A 20,928-nucleotide genomic window follows, 5' to 3' on the forward strand; every position below is an offset into this window, starting at 1 on the left:
CCCATATACTTTGTACTTAGTGATGCTTGCAAATGCAAGAAGCATAGAAATGTTGGAACCACCAGCAAATTCAATGCTGCGAAGAAGCCAGAGCTGATATGAGTCGCGAGAACCCAGGAGAAGTTGCGCTGCCCGTCGAAACCAAGTACACATCGTTGATAGATATAAGTCTTCCATTTGGACTACGGACTTGATCGTTTGGTAGACATTCAACATCAGATTTGCAAAATCGTTTTTTTTTTCCCATCATTCGATCACAATCATTTCTTCAACCCTCCAATATCCGCAATCTGCTCCACATCTCCCTCATTCTTTGAGTCATCGATGATGATACTCATTTGTCTTTGCGCAGCATCGGATTTCGCGAAGAGGCGATCGACGTCTTCGAGAGCGAGACCTTTGGTTTCGGGGAAGAAGAGGTAGATTATGGGGACCCAGGTTGCGTTGAGGACCTAGTATGAATACGTTAGAGAGATGAGTAAGTTGGGGTTTGTGCGCGGGGGAACTTACAGCGAAGATAATGTACGTCCTGTATCCAATGTTCCGAATTGCAGGAGGAGTGATGTATACGATCATGAAGTTGCAAATCCAATTACAAGCCGTCGAAACAGCTGATCCACGTTGACGGAGTTTAAGCGGAAGGATCTCAGAGGGGTACACCCAAACCGTAGCCTGGAAACCAATCGTAAACGCTCCTTGGAAAATAAACAACATCGCAGCAGCGCCTGCTCCGCATGCTGTGGCGATTGCGGTATCGTTTTGGACGTTCCAGATGAGGCCTGTTTGCACGACCATGACGGCTGCCATGAGGGAAATCATGCTGAGGAAGAGCGGGCGGCGGCCGATGCGGTCGATGAGGAACCAGGGGATGAAAGAGGCGAGGAAGAACCAGGTGTTGAGGATGCCGGACATGAGGGCGGAGAAGTTGGGGGAGAAGTTGAGGGAGTCTTGGAAGAGGGTGTTGGAGTAGTAGATGAGGGCGTTGATGCCGCCTGCGAAGAAGAACAGTCAGTCGTCACGGTCCATCAAGGAAGGGGATGTAATGGTGTGGACTCACCCAACTGCTGAAAAATCTGCACCGCGCAAGCGATCAAGAATCTCCGTCGGCTCTGGATATCGTCGTTCTTGAGTAGATCCCCCCAGGTCCCAGCTCCAATACTCGCCTCATAAGCCACCACATTCGAAATCTCCTGATACGTCCTCTCAATCGCCTCTTCACTCATCTTCCCCTTATTCAACCTCCTTATAACATCCAACCCTTCTTCTCCCCGATGATGCGAAATCAACCATCTCGGCGTCTCGGGAACGATCATAATAATCGCCAACATGGGGATCAAGAATACGCATTGCAGAATAACCGGTGTTCTCCAAACGAAACTCGAACCTCCTGGAATCCGGCCAAAAGCGTAATCGATCCAGTAGACTAACATAATTCCGAAGTTAAGACAGGAGAGCTGCGCACAAACGTAAATTCCTCGAGTTGCTTTGGGCGCAAATTCGGCCATCATGACTGGAGCGGTGGAATTGATTGCACCCATTCCTACTCCGCTTACGATTCGTGCGATGATCATGTGAGCTTTCGAATAGGCCGTAGCTTGTAAGAGAGCGCCTATGATCATAATGATCACGCCAATGAAGATGGATTTTCGGCGTCCGAGGGATTCGCCGATGAAAGATGTGATTACGGCGCCGATGAAACAGCCGATCTCGTAGATGGCGACGATGAGGGCGATCATGTTTGTGCCGTAGGAGGTTTTTGTTGTGATGTTGAAGGTTGCGTCGAAGGCGGGGGTGTTGACGAGGCCGCCCATGAGGCCGTTGTCTGTGAGGGAGTGTCAGTATCGAGTGTGGGTGTTGTGGAGAGGGGATGGTTTGATGGTACCATAGCCGATGAGGAAGAAACTGAGACAGGTGAGCGATGTCACCGTCAACATGAGGGCGCGGCCCTCGAGTTGGAGCATCTTGATGGAGGTTGCAGTCGAGCTGCTGGATTGTGGTCGAGTTCTTGGAAGACTGGAAGCTGTGGTCTGATGATATAATGAAGCTGATATCCTGGAGAAGCAGACGTCCAATAATAAAATTGCCTTCTGAAACTCCGAGGGCCCGATCTAGATCCTCGATGGTAGTGATAAACTTCCAGTCTACGCGACGTGGACCATGATGTTGGAAAGGTGTTTGGTACCGGCCTCCAGAAGAGCAAGTTGGACACTTGTAATAGGACTCTCCGCAAAATTCGCGATCTCCTGGCCCCCGGGGGGAGGTGGGCGCCTTTATCCTCTGTCAAAGGACCATCGTCGTGCCATGTGTTGATCCAGGTCTAGGCCGCTAGCAGGGTTAGCTCGAAACATCACCCGTGGGGATTAAGGTCTGGAGTCAAGCTTTGACGCCAGTGGGTATCGTGCATCGGTGTCGGCAACGACACATGGCCACTGCACGGCGGTATTTGACGGCTTTGGAGCACGACTGCTCTTTGCACGTCTGGTCACTATTTCTTGCCCTCTGCCACATATAGGTTTTCGGGCTATTGAACTTGTCAAAGTCAGCAAGATGAGTAGCCTGCCAGCCAATTGCAAGGTGAGTTTCATTCGCCGTTGTGCCTAAGGCATTTCTGACTTTTGACCACAGCGCATCAGTCGTGAACAGCGATGCATTCATGCTGAAGCTGTGGCTCAGCGAGAGTTCGATGAACCTCACTTTGCGGTGTATCATGACAAATTCCTGCAGATTCTTGGAGAGAAGCCCTCAATAGAACTCGCTGTCGAGAAGGACTGGCCATTCGCGCACGAAGCCGGAGTCTACATTCCCGATCAAGATGCAGTGTACATCACTAGTAATGGTCTAGACACGCCATCAGGCAAGACGATCAAAATCGGCAAATTGAGCAGAGATGCAAGCAGCGGCAAATGGCAGTACGAAGAACTCCAGACCGACATCTCGATGGGAAATGGCGGAATCATCTACCAAGGCGGAGTTCTCTTCTGCGACCAAGGACATGTGAACACTTCAGGTGGCTTGGTGCTCATGGAGCCGAGGCCGCCATATGCGACCAAGACGCTGTTGTCTTCGTACCACCATCGCCGCTTCACGAGCGTGAATGATGTCGTGATGCATACTGATGGGTCGATCTGGTTCACCGATCCCATCTATGGCCACGAGCAAGGTTTCCGTCCAGAGCCGCAGCTACCTTGTCAAGTGTACCGATTCGATCCTGAGTCGGGAGATATCCGAGTCGTGGCTGATGGGTTTGGGCGGCCGAATGGATTGTGCTTTTCCCCAGATGAGCAGACGTTTTATGTGACGGATACGGACTGGATCCATGGGGATGGCACGACAGATCTGACGCGTGCATCACACATGTGAGTCTTCCACGTGGGAAGATTAGTGTACAAGGATTTGTGAGAGACTAACAACATCCCGCAGATATGCATTTGATGTGATCGACAGGCATGGCTCGCATTTCTTGGCCAATAGGCGGGTATTCGCAATGGCGGACGAAGGTTAGTCTCTCGCATCTTGAGATGAATTCCCCGATATTCTCTCACAGGCTGACCACGAACTCAGGCATCCCGGACGGCATCAAGTGCGATTTGCAAGGCAATGTCTACTCAGGATGCGGGGATGGCGTCCACGTCTGGACCCCTGGAGGCAGTCTGATGGGAAAAATCAAGGTGCAAGGTGGTGTCGCGAACTTTTGCTTTGGGCGCAAAGGCGAGTTGTTTCTGCTGAACGAGAGCAAGTTCTGGGTCGTCAAGATCAGCGATGACGTGCAGGGAGCGTTATTGGCCAATATGAAGATTGCAGTGTAGACAGTCATCCCACCTCAATGGAAGCTGCCGTGTCGCTTGTTTCGTGTCGTGCCGCTGTGAACGTGCATGAACGACTTTGACGTGCGCGTCTTGGTGCACATGCAGCTGTTTGTACGCATCAAGCATACGACTTGCGATGAATGATGATGCGCTGCGATTGGTGATGGGCCAAAAATCGCGCAGGTGTGGTGTCTGTCGTTTGGAGCTGGAGAGTGGCGCGAAGATTTCTGGAGGGGGCCGGATTGAGTTTGGGTGCGGGCGATCACGCGTCGTTGCCTGATCCATGCTCGATGCCAGCCAGTCCTTGGGCGCTCGCGATCGCGCCTGTCTCTGCCTGGTCTTGCATCGTGCGCGTGTGGTGTGCGTAGGCAAGCGGGGAGGGCACGACTGTCACTCTGCCTGCGCATCTGCTCGTCCTCTTCTCCATTCCCCGTGAGCCGTCCAGTTCCGCGAGCACATACCAGTCAGTCAGTCAGCCAGCCAGGCGGTCGGCGATAGAACGACGCACCCACCACGGAGCAACTGTTCATCACTGCCCATCGCCGTCAGTCGGCTCCCGCTTGCGACAACGCAGACTCCACCCGGACATGGAGAACAACGAGCAGCACGAGGAGCACGATAGCGGAAGCGAAAGTGCCGATGCCGCCAACACCAGCACCGCCACGGCCTCTGTGACGAAGCCCAGGCGAGAAGGCGCCAAGTCGGAGCGCGAGAAGCGCACGTACAGGGCGTGTCTGCACTGTCGCCAGCGCAAGTCACGATGCGACCTGTAAGTCTGCCATTCCTGTCTCATGTTCAGCAAGGCCGGCGACTGGGCTTGCAACACTTCACCACTCAATGCCGTCAGCAGCCGACCGCCTCTGCACTTTCACATCCTCGACTCTACCGACCATGTGGGCTATTGCATTGCCCGCTGTTTGACGGCCTTCTATCCTGCGCCGCAACTGTCTGTCTGCGAGCTGTGGCTGACACGATGCGAACAGCTACAGTAGTGGAGAACCCGGGCGGCCACCCTGCGAACGATGCATTCGCGAGCAGCATGAATGCATCCTCGGAGGCTCACGACGTGGTGGCCGGCGTGTGAAACGAGGTACTGCTGATGTTGCAAATACCACTCCAGGACCCTCCCCACACACTCTCCCAGGACCACCAGGCAGCATAGAAAGCCTCGTCAGGCCACTGGCCTTACCGCCTCCGCCGAGGACGGATCAGCACCATGTCCTGGACCCAAATCTGCAGCAGCCACGCCAGCAACGGCTGCCGAGCTGGAGCTCCCTAAACCCAGATTCGAGGACACTGCCGCCCTTGCAAAATGATGGTGCCGTCACGCCGACGGCCAAGATGACCGTCGATGACACTGTCGCTTCCACAGACCTGCAAAACCCCGCCGATGCTCTGGAGTTTCTCGCCCACGTCGCCGAGCGTGATTCTGGGAGCAATCAACTGCCACCCATGCACGCCGGACCATACGGACGACCAACACAACCTCTTGTTGCACGTCACAGCAGCCAACCTCAAGATGGCTCCCGTTCGGGCCAACCGCTCACCCCCAGTAACCACATCGATTACCCACCACTCAATAAGGGCAAGCTCAGCTTGGACATGATCCAAGCGTTGCTGTACCGGTGTGTGATGAATATGGCAATTCGCTACTCCACCAGTACTGACTATCTTCTAGCTATGAAGACAAATATCACCCATTCTTTCCGCTGGCCAATCCAGCGGCCATGGACCCGAGTAATCTGCCAACCATCGCTGCCAAAGAGCCTCATCTACTTGCCGCCATATTGACTGTCGCTTCCAAGGACGAGAAGGATTGGTGGCAAGTGCACGATGACTGCTCGGCTCACATGCAATCACTTGTCGCGAATCTTGTATACAGTGGCTCCGGCTCAGTCGAGGCTGTTGAAGCTATGCTCATTTTAGCAGAGTGGGTTCCGAGACGGCCGCAGTCGACGCCTGCTATCGGGCGCGGCGAGGAAGACTGCGCTGCGTGGATGTATGTTGGCACCGCCATTCGTCTTGGATACCTCCTCGGCATCGACAGGACGGGCTTTCGAGCGGAAAGTGAATCTCAATCTGCCGACCTGAACCGAAAACGCCTTGCTTGGGCGAGTTGTTACATGAGTGATCGACAGGTCTCCGTGAGGATAGGAAAGGCATTTTGGTCAAGAGGACCAGGTCCAATGACGGCATTGCGAGCGCAAGATTTTCCCAGTCTGCAACCACGATTGCATCGACATGACGACTTCGCAGCCATCTACCAGGCGAATTTGGAACTAACACAGTTGTTCAGCAATGCCCATGATGTGCTGTATGCGACTAAGAGTCGTTCGAATCAGCTCAACTTTGGCGGTGAATATGTCAAGTACATCGACGATTTTCGAGTGGCGCTCAGACACTGGAATGCGTCGTGGGGGACGTTCACATGCTCACCGCCGCTGAAGGCCAGTCTCATCTTGTCGTATGAATATCTACGACTATACGTCAATGCTTTCGCATACCAGGTTAGTCATCCTGATCACCTCGTATGCATTCCATGCTGATCCCAAACAGGCTACACTCAACCGCCTGACACAGAAAATGAAGGACGCCATGGAGAATGGTCAGCCCAATCGACCTGTACCTTATCCATTCGCCGACGTTGCTGCCACGCCCGACGCACGATTCATCTACGATGCGATAGATGCTGCGAAGGCTTTGCTCAGCACATTCTGCAGCTTCGTCGATCCCCAGGAGACGTTCAGATATATGCCACTCCGCTATTACCTGTATGTGATCTACTCGGCCGTGTTCCTCTACAAGGCCCGATCGACAGGTGTCATGGCTGGCGATACGAGAGGGTCAGTCAAACGGCTGATCAGCGACACCATGGACTGCTTGCAAAAGTCGAGCGCCTGCCCGAACGACGTCGGCGATCGATACTCTCGACTCGTGCGCCTGCTCTGGAGAAAGCCACCCGCTGGACGGGGCAGCATAGCAGAGCCTAGCGATGGCCCAAAGTCTGTTCCTGCGCAGAACGGCATACCGGGACTGCCGCCTGTCCGCGGCGGAACTGAAGCCATGCCCATGGACACGGCACCTCCTTCGATCAACCAATTCAGCTGGCTGGATCTTGGAGCTGTGGGAGATTTTGCTGTGGAGAACAACAACTCGATAGCAGGAAGCAGTATGTTGGATCACATCGATGACATGTCTAATGATGGCTTCTCGCAATTCGATCCGAGCATGGCGTTCACACCTCAGCAGTTTGCGTGGAATGGCATGAGTCCTTCGGGTATTGTATTCTAGTGGATTGGGGTGAGATCTGGAGGACTGACGTGTATGTGTCTTCATGCCGCTTATGAGGGGAGAATCATGGAAGTGATGGAGCGCGATCTGTTCCGCAGCTCTTGCAGGTAGAAGCTAGGTCGATTTACTGGGGCTGCACATATTAGAGCCACCTCAGTATTGATTCATGGCTATCACGTGCGTGGTGATCAAAGATTGAATAAAGCTCATCAATACCCGTCAAATGCTCAACTCTCTCGGCAAAGGCGGACCGCGCTAAGAAGGAAGCAGCTGCCCTCCACCTCCACCTCTTTCCACTTCCACTTCTCTTCTTGCTCGTGCCTTGTTCCCCAATTCCAGACAACAAGATCAAGCTTCTCAGTCGCATCAATGCGCCGCATAAGAAGAAGTCATGAGAACGGGATGCAGACAATGCTCCAAACGTCGCATCACATGCGATTTGCATAGTCCGGTGTGTCAGAAGTGTGCAACGAAAGGGCTGGAGTGTAGTGGGATTGGGTTTCAGTGGAGGTTTGTTGATGGGGTGGCGAAGCGCGCGAAACGGACTATCCAAGAAGACGATGGGGAGGGGAGGGTGAGGAAGCGTGTGCGAAAAGGTGAGGTTGGGAGGGGTTTGGGGGAGCGAAGGGTTGGAGGTGAAGAAGACTGTGCTGCTCTTCGCGAAGAAACCGGTGAGAGGGGATGTGAAGTCGAGCATACACTGGTTCAGTCTTCCAGCTTACCAGCAGACGAGACCGAGGACGCGACTTTAGTATACCAGGGGACTCCGGCCAGCAGAAGCGTGGCCTTGCCAGTGTTTGACTTGTCCTCTGCTTTGCTGCTCGAGCCACTGAAGCCTGGAATTTCTATGCTATTCAATCATTGTATGCGAAACATGACCAGAATGCCTCTCTTGTCATTTGCGCTAATGCCAACCAGTCTCAACTCACATTGCTCCTGCGATGGTGGCATTCGAAACCGATTCCAACGGCTATCGCCACCTCGTACTTCCCATTGCGATGCAAGATGAACTCGTACAAAATGCTGTGTGCGTTGTTTCGGCATTTCATCTTGGCCTTTCTCGATCTCAGGCTTCTGCGAGTGCCGAAGCAGGACGGTCAGCCATCATTAGACGGCTGCGAGCAAATGTCGCAGAAGGTGACGACGCACGAGTCTTCAATTATTCGACTTTGATGACTTTGCTGGTTCTTCTTGTCGGCGAGACTGTCACTGGATCAAGTGAATTCGCTTACTTGTTCAATATGTTGGCAGCGACTGTCAAGGATGGCCGGGCAATTGCTCGAGCGCCGCCTGAGACTCGGGAGTTTCTTGTGCAGCAAACTAGGATGTGAGTACCCACTTTCATCTATGCGAGTATAGCGTTCGGAATCTCAATGACTGTCACAGGTTCGAGCTCTTCACTCCAGCATTCATCGACTCTGAAGCCGGCATGAACATCCTCGGCGGCAACTTGGACTCCTACTTAGGCTGGTTACTGACCTGTCAAACTTCCAACCCGGCATGGACGCATCTAATCGCCATTTACAAGCACGCGATCGAACTGGCAAGGGACATCTATCTACTGGAAAAGGCAGTACCATCCAGCCGAGATCAAATCCAATCGAAAGTGACATGCGTGCGATCTCTTACAGAGCAGATCGGGATCGACACGCCTGGCATGCATTGTCTTGTGTGGGCATATTTCATTGCTGCTGCGAGTAGTACAATTCTGACTGATCGACATTACTTTGAAGTGAAACTTCGCGAGATATATCGGAAGACGAGGATGAATAATATACTGGCCGCTTTGGAAAGTCTGGAGCGTATCTGGCAAGATTTTCCTAACGGAGGCTGGAATTTGGGACTTGGGACTTTGAGACCGGTATTACCAATGTGAAAACCTGAATCACCAGCTGGAGATGTGGCTATCATCATTCACGTCCCAAGACTGCCTTTTTATAAGACACTTTTAATGAGACCACCGGCCTTCTTCGCCTTCAGGTCTTGGATCACATTGAACGCTGCTCGTGTACCTTCTTCAATCGCACCGTCGATGAAGCTTCGCCAGCCTACAGCCCAGTCAGAGCTCGCGAAGAAGATGTTCCCTTGTCTTGCTCTCATGTCGTCGAGACTCTCTGTTACCAGGCCAGGAGGAGAGAAGAACCAGGCGCCTTTCGCGAACTCATCATCAGCCCAGTTGTGGAAGACCTGAAACAACGTCAGTCAACTTTGCAATTACGAAAAATGACCGTGAACGTGCCACTCGCTCCAACTCCATCTTGGTCAGATCTTGCAAGGCTTGCTTGGTGACTTCGATATCTTTCTCGGGTGTCAATCGATTATGATCGGCACCAAATGCCACAACGTGAGTATTGCCATTCGGAGTGGTTCCGTCTCCTAGAGCATACAGGAGCTGGCCGTTAGGATAGTTCACTCCAGTCCATGATCGCAACTCGGAACCCCGGCATTCAGCATGGACCTTGACACACTTATTCACATGTCCAGTGCTAGCAGCAGCCCTCTTGCCTTGAGCCAAAGGTGGCGAGAACGCAATATCATTCAGCACATTCAGCGGTACAGCTGAGATCAGTCGGGCGGCGTGGTAAACATCTCCAGCGCGCGTGCGAACTTCTACCCTCTGCTGGTTCTGAGTGATGCTGGCGACTGGCGAGTTGAAAGCATAAGAGAGCCTTCCAGTATCCACTGCTTCTTGGAAGAATTTGATCGCGAAGCTGGACTGCCCGCCACGGAATTTGTACTTGACGAGATACTCGATGCAGTACTCGTACGAGAAATTGCAAAGCGCCCACCAATGCAGGAACTCGTAGAAACTTGTCTTCTCTGGCGTGCTGGCGCTGCAAAGCATGACAAAGCTGAGGACTGCTGTGTACTCGTCTGGAGAGAGCTGGTGCTTGATCTGGGCCATGCGGTCGGCAACGGAAAGTTTGTCGAATCTCTTCACTTCGGGATTGTGGAATTCGTCATGCGGGAATGGCATTATTGTCTTGCCGATGTTGCCGTCCACGTTGACGAACTTCTCTAATGCGGATTGCATGAGTTTGTCCTATACTGGAATCAGCAAATCTCTCGCTTCCTTGGTTTCTCGCAGGACACAACGCACCTCCTCTTCGTGGCTCATATTCCGGCTGCCGTCGGCAGATGTCATAGTGAAATGATTCACACCCTTTGTAAAGTCATACGACAATTCCAGCTCTCGACGCATATTGTAGCGGGAAATCTCGCGCCAGACGTGTGGCTGTCCCCAAGATACCCATGTCCCGCCCATTTCGAATGGGTATCCTTCGATGTTCGATGACCAGGAACGTCCGCCGATTCGATCTCGGCCTTCGAGGAGGAGGACTTTGAGGCCTAGAGTTTCAAAAAAGAAAGTCAGACAGACAGCTCTGCATGTGTGCACACAGAATCAAAAGATCAGAATTACCACTCAATGCAGCATCTCTCGCTGCTGTTAGGCCGCAGTAGCCTGCTCCGACTACGATCACATCATATTGCTCTTGTTTCTGGCCGATATTGCTTGGTGGTTGGATTACTCCGATACTGGGAACGCCTTGGACAAGACCGGACTTTTCAGTCCACTGGTATCCATCGCGAGAGGTCATGCTGGACTAGAAGATGTGCGAAATGATTGCCGCTCGAGAGAAGAAGACGTGTGGAGGTGTGAAATCTTGAACAGACATCTCCAGCCTCTGGACAAGAAAAAAGATACGACGACAGCGGGCTCCGCCCATCTCACCAATATTGCTCTTTTGGGACAATGATACTCCATTCATGCTATCAGCCAATAGCACGACGCAAAGAGAGTCGATTATCAAGGTTGTGCACGGCTATCGTTCGGCAGACAAGGATCAGCAGCTTTCCGACAGGGACTTTAGTGCGAAGTCAGTTTAAGCACTCACTCTTTTTGCCTAATTAGGCTTAGCTGCAGACCAGATTCGCTTTGCCGGCGCAGGCCTCAATGCGGAGAACGTACCTATCGATGGCTTACGACTCTTGAGATAAACGATCAACAGGTTGGTAGCTTTGTTGGCGATGAGACGTGATAAGATGCCACGAGAGGAGAAGCTGGGTCGGAGCTATAAGCTCGAGGACACCCACCAGGAGGCAGGACTCGTCTTTGGCTTTTCGATCTTGAGGATTGGCATACTGGATTGAATCAATTATACTTACCTATCAAACACTACCTGTTGCCCCACCGAGCTATAGCACAGACCCAACAGCCCCGTCTGGCACGCGCACACGACACCATGACGACGGACGTGCTCAAGGGTAGGGCGACAGCCAGACTTCCTCTCTGTGAAATACATGAGGTAACACCGTACCAGAAAAGCCGCCGAGCGAAGGACACTCCACCGAAGACAAGAGCTGGCCTCAATTGGAAATAGCATACTCAATTCAAGATGGCCAGATGCAAGAAGTTCTCCAAGACGCCCACATCCAACGCAAAAACCTCGGTCCCCTAACAATGGTCGCCGTAGGCTTCAACATCTGCAACAGCTGGGTCGCCATCGCTTCTAGTCTCGCCATTGCAGTCTCAGCCGGAGGACCAGTCAATATCATCTACGGCACATTTTTCGCTTTGTTCTTCTACGCTTGTGTGGCAGTGTCTTTGGCTGAACTGGCTTCGGTTTATCCTACTGCTGGTGGTCAGTATCATTTTGCGTCCATTGTAGCGCCAAAGAAGTGGGCAAGAGGGATGTCGTATGTTTGCGGGATTGTGGCCACGGCTTCGTGGGTGGCGCTGACTGCTTCCGCGACGTTACTGGGGGCGCAGATGATTTTGGCGTTGCCGGCGTTTTATGTTGAGGGGTTTGCCCCGGAGGGGTGGCATTATTTTTTGGTGAGTTCTTTGGGTTTGAAGGATGTATAAGAGAAGAGTGGTTGGTCGAGATGATTGTTGTTGGAGTGACACCTGTCGTGGGCGGTCGAATATTCTGTTGCTAACAAATCCACAGGTCTATCAAGCCATCAACTTCATACTGCTTCTTTACAACATGTTCGTTATGCGGTTCACACCACGGGTTCATGATATCGGATGTAAGTGCAACGATCCCATGTTTCGACGTATGATCGCACTAATAAATTTTCCGTATACAGTCTACCTCACTCTGTCCGCCTTCGTCGCAGTCTCCATTGCCGTGCTCGCTGTCTCGGACAAGCAAAGCTCTGAATATGTATGGGCAACATTTGAGAACAACACCGGCTGGCCTTCTGCTATCGCCTTCCTCACCGGCTTATCTACGCCGTGCTTCATGTATGCTGGCATTGATGCCACGCTGCATTTGGCTGAGACGTGCACCAACCCACGGAGTGCCGTGCCTCGCGCGCTGATGGTCACGGTTACCATTGGCTTTATAACGGGATTCGTGTTCTCTGTGGCAATGTGTTACGGTATCAGTGATCTGGAAGACTTGGTCAATACTACGTACGTATTTGCTCCCTCACTTACACACATATTCCACTTTCGCTAGTTCCTGACCATGCTGAACGTTTGATTACAGAATGCCAATCTACACACTCTGGCGACAAGCCCTCCGCTCATCCGCCGCAGCGGCAATCTTCCTCGTCGCCTTGATTCTGATCCTCTTCTTCGTTGTCACCGCCATGCAACAAACCACATCCCGGCTCGTCCATGCCTTCGGTCGCGACAACGGTCTACTATTCTCCTCCCACCTCGGACAAATTTCACCCTCACTCCAAGTCCCCATCTACGCCCTCCTTTGCAACGCGGTCTGTGTCTTCGCCGCAGGATGCATCTACTTGGGCTCACCTACAGCTTTCACGTCGCTGATAAACACGAGTATTATCCTGCAAATGCTATCATTTGGGATACCTTGTGCTTTGCTAATGTGGAGAGGAAGGAGTGAAGAGGTCTTGCCGAGGAAGAGACAATTCTGGGTTCCTGGAGTGGTGGGTTGGATTGCGAATGCGGGGACTGTATTAGGGGCGGTGTTTGAATTGGTATTCTTCTGTTTTCCTGGTGCGGTGCCGGTCACGGGGACGACGATGAGTGAGTACTTCCCATGTGGCTCTGCTGCTTTGATCATGAGTGGATGCTGACTGTCGGGATTCTAGATTATGCGGCAGTTGTGCTTGCAGTTATTGCAGTCATCGCTACTGTGAACTGGTTTGCACATGCGAGGAAGCATTACAACGGGCCAAGAATTGTGATGGATTAGGTTGTGGTCATAAAACACAAGTTCAGAGTCTGGATCTGACATTGTAACAACGAGAATATAATGCTCGGTCTCCATCCGTCCAGCCGCAACAGCCCACTGCACAATTGACCTAAACTTGAACTCCAGCTTATGAAGAAACAAACATCCTGCCTTAACCGTCACAAGGAACAACGCACAAGCAAGCATCACCCTATCCCACATCGTTAGCAAGCCTGCCATACACAGAAATTTCCTCTGTTCTACTGGCAGGAGTAAACTTGGGATATTCCATCACTTACAAAATCTGGTGGAGGAAAAGGACCAGCAGCCCAAGATCCTGCTTTCTATTCACATCACATGCCACGTTAGCACGTCGTCCGTCTCGATGTAGAGAGTAAAATGGCTGGTAGATAATGTTGCAACGAGATCTGTGGATGGGAAGAGGGAGATACATACATCGCAGACCATGTATCCAGTGTCACACCAGTCGGATTCGCAGCAGCCGATAGGAGCGTCGAAGTGGACGCATTGCTAGGGGGAACAAAAATCAGTAGCTGCTTTTTATTCCCTTGAAAGCGAGGATGAAGTGATCAGGGGGTTTCGTTCCAAGGCGCTGGAGAGGAAAGGCGAGGGAGACAAAATTTACCGGCATCGGTCCCAGCAAGCCCTATTCACCACGTCAGTCAGAAAAGCAATCTTGTCAAAAGCTTCCGGTTAAGAAGAAGGAGGACTTAAAAAGAACCTACTTTGCATTCCGACTTGGTGTAGACGCAATCCCTCTCGTTCAGGATATTGCCCAGGCGTTCGTAAGCGTCTCCTCGCTCGATGATATGAGCATCGAATTTTGGGGAGGGAGAGGCAAACGCCATGCCCGCAAGGAGGGAAGTGATAGCCAAAAACTTCATTTTGGACGAGATACGGTGTCGGTGCTGTTGTGGAGAGGAAGTGAAAGGTGATTGTTGGATGATGTCTCTGCATTTGTGCCGTCGAACAACTAAATATTTATTGTCATGCAGCGCTGCACTGCTCGCTGTCGATGAGGGAGAGTCTCGCCACGTGCGAACGGTCTCGTGGCTCTGGTATCTGGTGCCATGGCCGCAATGAGCTGAGATCTCCCGGTGACATGTTCATTTCGCATCCAGTTGCCCGTATTGCTTCGTATGGCTTCGACGGTGCATTCAAACGAGATGTCAGTTCGTATTTCTTCGTTGGTATCTGCGTAATGTTGTTCTCAGTACACTCAGTATGGCACTATCGCGAGTGCTAAGAGATACGCCGTGAGTAGTAATGCATAGCAGCTGTGGCGGTTTCATGGACCACTATCGGCATCAAATCGATCACAAGACCTTCGTTAGTGTAAGTGCAATGCTTTGATGATACTTCATTTGGAGAGGAATGTACGTACCGATAAGTGGCGCGGAGTCCGCGCACTTCACGGCCGTGGCGTGGTTGGAAGTCCCTGCAAATCTGGGGAATATGTTCGTGAAGTTCTATCAAGCTTGCGTCTAGCGGATCAAGCTTCATTTAATCAACCACACGTGAGCTCCGTGGTTGGAATGCTCCCCCGGGAAACCACATGAGATTCCGGAGTTCTTGCAAAGCTAAGCAATCAACAGCTTGATGTGTTGGAGTGAGCAGAAGTCGGAAGGCCTAGAACTGGCGACCTCTCGCCATCACATCGGTTCCCGACTTCATTCTGTCTACCATGTCGAGACTTGGGCGATGCATTGTGTTATACTACCCAATCTGGGCCCATCTATCTGTAGGGGTCTCGTGAGTAACGTCTCATGCCACACAGCCCAATCCCCATGCGGAGAGAAAACTCACGCTGGGCTCGAAGCATCGATGCTGCAACGCCACAATAGCTGAGTGGACCGAAAGTGGACTCGTATAGCGCCCCGGTTCAATTCGCGGAACTTCAGCACCGGGCTCAACTTTGCACTATCGACCAAGATGCCGCCGCTGTCGATGCTACTCAAGCGAAATTGGAGTCAACCCAAGTCGTTGCTATTCTGGTTGCCGTATTATGGTGTCTGAGAACCCAGCACTGACTTTGCCGGCCGCACAGGATCAAGGGAAAACATCGTGATACGGCAGATACCCGTTAAACCAGGTAGCCGGAGCAAAGCAATCAGAACACTTCGTGAGCGAGAGCCCGAGGACCGTCATATATATCAGCTCAAAACCGCAGATGTACGAAATGCCATCCATCAGCTCCCTACAGATCCTTCGCATACTCGACATCTTGTTTCCTTCAACCCATCCGCACGATGAAATTTACCCTCGCGACAGCCACCTTCTTGGTGTCCCTCTTCGGGCAACAGTACGTGCAATCAGCCACTCCACCGACTCTCCGACAAAACTGACCCAACTTCTATCCCATCAGAGCCATAGCAGGCTACAACTGCAAATGTCAAGACCCCAGCGGAACAGGTCCCCAATGGTACCGGTATGCCAGAGATCAGGTTTGATCAAGTGCACAGAATCCCATGATCTAACTTGGAGTCAGAGCATCATTCTTCTGCTGTCTAGGCGACGCCGGGACAGTCAATTCCTGCTGGAACTCGCAGTTCCCTGGTCCAAACCATCAGGTACGTTTTGTGTTCCACTTTGCTAGACGGACTTGTGCTTCGGAAGAAGTGTCTAAGCTAATGCAATCGGAATGATTCTAGTGTACTGGAGGTGGCGACAATTGCATCGACTCTGGCGCTTTCAATCAATGCTGTATTGATCACGGCGCGCCTGGAGCTTTTTGCTGGGAGTAGACTTGGACGTTGTTGCTGGAAACAGAAGGTTCTCAGTGAGCCTGGCATGAGACGTGGTTCCTTGTTCTTCTTTCTTTTGATCATCTCTTCTGATGGGTCGTATGATGTTGGAAAGTTGTTGCAGGACGGTGTTGGTAGAAGTGTGAGTGTTCCGTACAGAGACTGCGTGTCATTCGGAAGAATGCCAGCTGCTCGTCCAATTTAAACCACTTCACAACACAGCATCCGATCCCGAAGTCAAAGAACTCTTTTCAGCATCCACAACTGCCCCTCTCTTCCTGAAAAACGCCATTCCAGCTTCATCACGATCCAGCTTCAGATGTATTTTGCGTGCCGCAGCATCCATATCATCCACATGTTGCGAGCTGGCATTGAACCATTCCTGTTGTCGAGATTCGTCTGTTCCACCTGGGCCGTAGAACATGAAGGGCAAGGGCGAAGTCTTCCATGTTCGAACATCTTCGGGGAGGGCGCGAGCGCTGCTTAGTACTCCTCCATAGAAGACGAGGGTGAAGATGGTGACGATTGCAGGAAGAATCAGCCAGAGCCAGCGTATGCGAGCGCAAGTTTTCGTAGCCCAGGCTTGTCCGAACGTTGGCAGGTAAAGACCGGCGGCATCGACATAATCATCATTCATTTCCTCCGTGGCATTGGGCTTGATTCCATTCAGACGAACATGCGTCGTTCTCCAAGGTGATCCAGGATTAGTCCTCATGTAGTTAGTTAAGGACAAAGTCATGTTGTCAAAAAGCATTCCTGTACGTTCCAAACTAAAATCGCCATGGTTCCAGATGGACTCCAGTAGCTGGGAGCCGTTCATAGCAATCATAGCTCTTTGGTCCCCGGAAGATTCCAAGCCTGAGAGGCTGCCCGAGTGCTGCCCTTGCAACCAGGCGTAGAGGTACCTTGTGAAGTCGTAATCGACGACATAAACACAACCCCGTTCTATGAAGCCTCGTTCTGGGGAAGCTTTATCCTTGAGGATATCCCAAGAGTTGCGCGTGTCACCCTGTCTCCTGGAGGTGAAGTTGTAAGGTAGCCACACACCCTCAATGTCCAGGTCGTAACTGCGATTGCGCAAAAGCACACGATCATCTTCGTTGATACACGACAAGTTCAAAGCCGCCTGCACATAAGCGTGTTCATCAAACCAACGACCGTCAGAGGACTTCAGTGCTTCGGTCTCTAGGCCAACTAGTTGCTCATGCAGTCGTCCGTTGATAACGGTCGAATTGTATGTTCTTAGACAGGGAGATATCGAGCACTTTGCAGCTCCGTACCCCTGGCAACGCCATGTATTATCATTTGTTGTATCCGTGCATTCTTCTGGAGCCTTGCCAGTGTTGCGATCCCAAGGTTTTTCAGCAAGACCGATCAGTACATAATACGAGTCATCTATAACGAAATTAGTGGCTACGTCCTTTCGCAAGAATGCTGAGTCGGGTCTTCCTGATCGATCGACTCTATCCAAGCTTGTGTAGTTCACCTGCAAAGTCATATTGATGTATGGAGTGGCGACACCGCCGACGTAAAAGTCGGTACCTTCGTGAACAATACCGAGAGAGGTAATTGTTTTGTTGGATGTTGCTCCATAAGGAGCATACTCCTCGATCGTTTCAGTCTGAACATTTGAGGAAAGATCCTCGCAAATGCTACAAAAGCCCACGGTAGTGTATGGTGCAAAAGTACAGTTGCCGGTACTGCAAGAACTGGGCACGGCACGTGGCGAGTAGAGCCCGGCGAGGAACGAAGCTTGCTCTTGGAAGGAAAGGAATCCATCATCGATCCAGACGCCCGGGTCGACCTGCTCTAAGACCACGATTTGCCCAACGTATGCTGAAGCCCGAGTGATAACGGCCTCGGCTTCAAGATCCAGCACAGCGCATGTCTCGTACTGCAGGACCTGTTGAGTGAATGGACCAACCAGCAAAGCTACTATAGCCAGCATGCAGCCCAGCCATTGCCATGTTACCGGAAGAGCGAGCCTGTACAACAGTCCAAATGCGCCCATTGGTCCGCGAGATGCATTGTCATGCAAAACCATATCGTGTAAAGGCTTTGGACTACCGTTGAACCAGTGCCATTTCGACTGCGCAATGCCTTGTGACAGCAGAAAGGTAGCAGCTAGTCTCAGAATGACCGAATACAACGATAAAAGGGCACCAATCGTGATCGAGTACCGCCATTCCGGTATCGGATTGTCTTGATAGGGATATAGTGTTGCGAACGAGGCGACCAACGAGGCCAGCAACAGTACTATGGCCAAGGCCTCTTGCCACCAGGTAGATATCGGTCGGAAGGATCGTCGACGCTTGTCAGTGTTGCCGGGTGACTGAGGGAATCCATGAAGTGTTCTGGGTGCTACGAGAGCCTCCTTGTCGGCAGTAACCAGGCGTTGTTCGTTACGGACGGCGTCTTCGCTGCCCTCATCGGAAAGTAGACTCGTCTGGGCCTCAGTCGGAGCAGGTTCCTCACTACTCGGAGATCCTATCGGCTTCCTGGGAACAGTGTGAGACGTAGACATGGCTACGGAGTGAGCAGCGTCCGTAATGAGGAGTTCGCAGAACGACGGGGACGAGGCTGAAGGCGATCTTTAACATTGGAGTGCTGGCCTCGGTGACCTGCAAGCCCGCTTGGCAGGCGGAGGCATGGTATCCGACTGCGACTGATTGAGCGAATGATCGCAGTATACACACATGCATGGCGACTTGCAATAAGGCTGAGGCGCCTTGGCATGATTGGCTGGACCTGTCTGATCGGTCGACGGAACTTCCAATGTGAAGCCCATCTTCGGTCGAGTGAATGGCATGCAGCTGCCAGCATGGTGCTTCCTCCATCAAGTGTCTCGTGAAATGCATCTGTAGTCATCAGCACCTGCAAAGCATGTCTGTTTGTGTTGTCAAAATGTTCTCCATCCCACCTCCTCGACCCTCAGCCTTGCGTGGCTTAAAGCCACCTGCACCTTCCAACCTATCAACCCCAACCTCAAAACCATCGTAACGCACCTTCTCATCTTCCCCAACTCAGCTAGTCAAATGCTGACATAACATATGATCACCAGCACGGCAACTTCCAAGCTTTAAAGTTAAAACTCTCGACACCAAGTACCGATTGGGACACTTAGCGCCGTGATGCTGTCGCTCGAAGCACAGAAGGATGAACTGAGTTGAGCAAGTACAGTAGCAGCAGTTAGCCCTACTGCGGTAGTCTGTAGATGAGATGTTAAAGTCTCCGAGCCGCCGCGGCTGAGAGTCCGGTGCTTCTTTTTGCTGTCTGGTTTCTGCTGAGGTCTTGTTGCTGGGAGGAGCATTGAAGGTGAAGCCGGAATTTGCGACTGCGACCGCGAGCGCCATATCGCGATCTTGAGAGCGGAAAGAAGGTGAAGAGCGGGGTCCAAACGCAGGAGACTGCCAGGAAAGAGCATTGGGAAAGAGCGCGCCGCGTCGACCTCGACCCTCACGATGCGCCAACCATGCGCATCCCACCTCCTCCTCCTCACCACAACCTTCACCCTCACAACCCCAACCCTCGCCCAACTCCTCTCCGGCGCCCCCGGAAACTCCCCCTCAGGCTCAAACGGCAACACCCTCTCCAACCAACTCTGCAACAAAACCTTCTCCCTCGCCAACAGCACCGGCTTCTACCCTTTCTCACCCTACGTAACAGACGCCAACATCCCTCTAACCTGGGCCGGCACAGTCTTCCAATCCAACACCAGCACCTCCCTCTCCTCCTCCCCCCGCGTCGAATTATCCCTCTGGTTCAACACCGGAAACCAAAACTATTCCGACTCCAACGCCTTGGGCTATGATGCATGCTACCTCTTCCCGGGTGGTTTAGCCCTCACAGCCGCTTTCAAAGGACAAAATGATACCGGGGATTGTATCGCGACGATGGATGAGACTTGTGTTGGGGAGATGATCGACTTGACGAATCTGTATTCCGCTCGAATTACAGGCCTGCCCACAGGATTAAATTCTTCTTCCTTGCCGAATGTATGCAATCAACTCGCTCGCGATCTGACACAGAATTTTCCCGAGAGTTGTAAACCATTCTTCAACTCAACTGGCGCGGCTCCATACACCATTTTTGGAGGGACACCTGCTCTGGGAGGACCATTAACAGGAGAAGATTCTCTCGTTCAAGAATCGAGTTGTACACTGGAAGATGATGTGAACGGGGCAAATGGAGGCAATTATAGCCTGATGTGGACGCAATTTGGAGAGAACACGCTGTTCAATTACTTTGCGGCGAATTATTTGGTGGTACCGTTGATCACGGCTTTCATGCCGATTGCGAATGAGGACCGGCCGGTGACGTTGGGGTCGTCCAAGGCATTCATGTCGTGCGGGAGAGCGAAGAATTTGACTGAGGGGAGCTTGCCTATACCAGATGCGGCGGAAGCAGCAGCCTCGATAGGTATACCTGTGGGAGGGAACACGACCGGGAATGGTGAAGCACCTGCGGCGGGCAATGCCACAGGAGCAGCGAGTGATGCAAGTGGGGATGATGAGGGCATCAGTGGAGGCGCGATTGCGGGCATCGTGATCGGTGTTGTCCTTGGTCTTGCTCTGATTGGGGCGGCATTGTGGTTCTTCGTGATCAGAAAGAAGCGGAGAAGCCATTCCGGTATGGCGGAACTGAACGGCCATGAAGAAAGCAAGAGCAAAGACGCGCGGCAGTATTCTGTCGAGGCGCCAAACGAACATGCGGTCTCAGAGATGGGAGGCGCGTATCCTGAACATGGGCAAACGGGATGGAACCAGTCGCAAGCGGTCGAGTTGCCAACGTATCGTAATCCTGCAGAGCTTGACGGCAAGTAGCTTACGTATAGCGCTACGCATTCTTGCATGTTTGTCGTACCGATCGTGGTAGTCAATGTCTGGAAGGGTATGACGTGCTGCGATATTC

General features: G+C 52.1%; 9 protein-coding genes across 9 annotated transcripts; 5 read left to right on the forward strand and 4 right to left on the reverse strand.

Moving 5' to 3' along the window:
- Window positions 1–260: 260 nt before the first annotated feature.
- RHO25_011444 (uncharacterized protein) lies at window positions 261–1,961 on the reverse strand (the record flags this gene model as incomplete). Its single annotated transcript, XM_023602865.2, has 4 exons — window positions 261–452; window positions 511–992; window positions 1,058–1,822; window positions 1,883–1,961. 4 exons carry the CDS (start codon window positions 1,959–1,961, stop codon window positions 261–263), a joined length of 1,518 nt encoding a protein of 505 aa, XP_023454318.1.
- A 586-nt stretch (window positions 1,962–2,547) lies between these two features.
- On the forward strand, window positions 2,548–3,806 carry RHO25_011445 (uncharacterized protein; the record flags this gene model as incomplete). Its single annotated transcript, XM_023602866.2, has 4 exons — window positions 2,548–2,574; window positions 2,626–3,356; window positions 3,421–3,497; window positions 3,562–3,806. 4 exons carry the CDS (start codon window positions 2,548–2,550, stop codon window positions 3,804–3,806), a joined length of 1,080 nt encoding a protein of 359 aa, XP_023454319.1.
- A 587-nt stretch (window positions 3,807–4,393) lies between these two features.
- Window positions 4,394–7,097, forward strand: RHO25_011446 (uncharacterized protein; the record flags this gene model as incomplete). The annotated part of the gene is made up of 4 exons (XM_023602867.2): window positions 4,394–4,575; window positions 4,790–5,431; window positions 5,485–6,313; window positions 6,363–7,097. The coding sequence occupies 4 exons, from the start codon at window positions 4,394–4,396 to the stop codon at window positions 7,095–7,097; spliced, it is 2,388 nt and encodes a 795-aa protein (XP_023454320.1).
- A 391-nt stretch (window positions 7,098–7,488) lies between these two features.
- On the forward strand, window positions 7,489–8,973 carry RHO25_011447 (uncharacterized protein; the record flags this gene model as incomplete). The annotated part of the gene is made up of 3 exons (XM_023602868.1): window positions 7,489–7,960; window positions 8,016–8,424; window positions 8,484–8,973. 3 exons carry the CDS (start codon window positions 7,489–7,491, stop codon window positions 8,971–8,973), a joined length of 1,371 nt encoding a protein of 456 aa, XP_023454442.1.
- Window positions 8,974–9,032: 59 nt separating this feature from the next.
- Window positions 9,033–10,696, reverse strand: RHO25_011448 (uncharacterized protein; the record flags this gene model as incomplete). Its single annotated transcript, XM_023602869.1, has 4 exons — window positions 9,033–9,284; window positions 9,340–10,140; window positions 10,198–10,445; window positions 10,519–10,696. 4 exons carry the CDS (start codon window positions 10,694–10,696, stop codon window positions 9,033–9,035), a joined length of 1,479 nt encoding a protein of 492 aa, XP_023454321.1.
- A 645-nt stretch (window positions 10,697–11,341) lies between these two features.
- On the forward strand, window positions 11,342–13,273 carry RHO25_011449 (uncharacterized protein; the record flags this gene model as incomplete). The annotated part of the gene is made up of 6 exons (XM_023602870.1): window positions 11,342–11,363; window positions 11,420–11,934; window positions 12,050–12,131; window positions 12,192–12,519; window positions 12,596–13,104; window positions 13,170–13,273. The coding sequence occupies 6 exons, from the start codon at window positions 11,342–11,344 to the stop codon at window positions 13,271–13,273; spliced, it is 1,560 nt and encodes a 519-aa protein (XP_023454322.1).
- A 526-nt stretch (window positions 13,274–13,799) lies between these two features.
- RHO25_011450 (uncharacterized protein) lies at window positions 13,800–14,157 on the reverse strand (the record flags this gene model as incomplete). The annotated part of the gene is made up of 2 exons (XM_065603415.1): window positions 13,800–13,919; window positions 13,999–14,157. The coding sequence occupies 2 exons, from the start codon at window positions 14,155–14,157 to the stop codon at window positions 13,800–13,802; spliced, it is 279 nt and encodes a 92-aa protein (XP_065459487.1).
- A 2,071-nt stretch (window positions 14,158–16,228) lies between these two features.
- On the reverse strand, window positions 16,229–18,541 carry RHO25_011451 (uncharacterized protein; the record flags this gene model as incomplete). Its single annotated transcript, XM_023602871.1, has 1 exon — window positions 16,229–18,541. The coding sequence occupies one exon, from the start codon at window positions 18,539–18,541 to the stop codon at window positions 16,229–16,231; it is 2,313 nt and encodes a 770-aa protein (XP_023454315.1).
- Window positions 18,542–19,478: 937 nt separating this feature from the next.
- RHO25_011452 (uncharacterized protein) lies at window positions 19,479–20,840 on the forward strand (the record flags this gene model as incomplete). The annotated part of the gene is made up of 1 exon (XM_023602872.2): window positions 19,479–20,840. The coding sequence occupies one exon, from the start codon at window positions 19,479–19,481 to the stop codon at window positions 20,838–20,840; it is 1,362 nt and encodes a 453-aa protein (XP_023454441.1).
- Window positions 20,841–20,928: the final 88 nt, after the last annotated feature.

The sequence above is a fragment of the Cercospora beticola genome, chromosome 8, assembly GCF_033473495.1.
Source record: "Cercospora beticola chromosome 8, complete sequence".
In the NCBI taxonomy this organism is placed as follows: Eukaryota; Fungi; Ascomycota; class Dothideomycetes; order Mycosphaerellales; family Mycosphaerellaceae; genus Cercospora; species Cercospora beticola.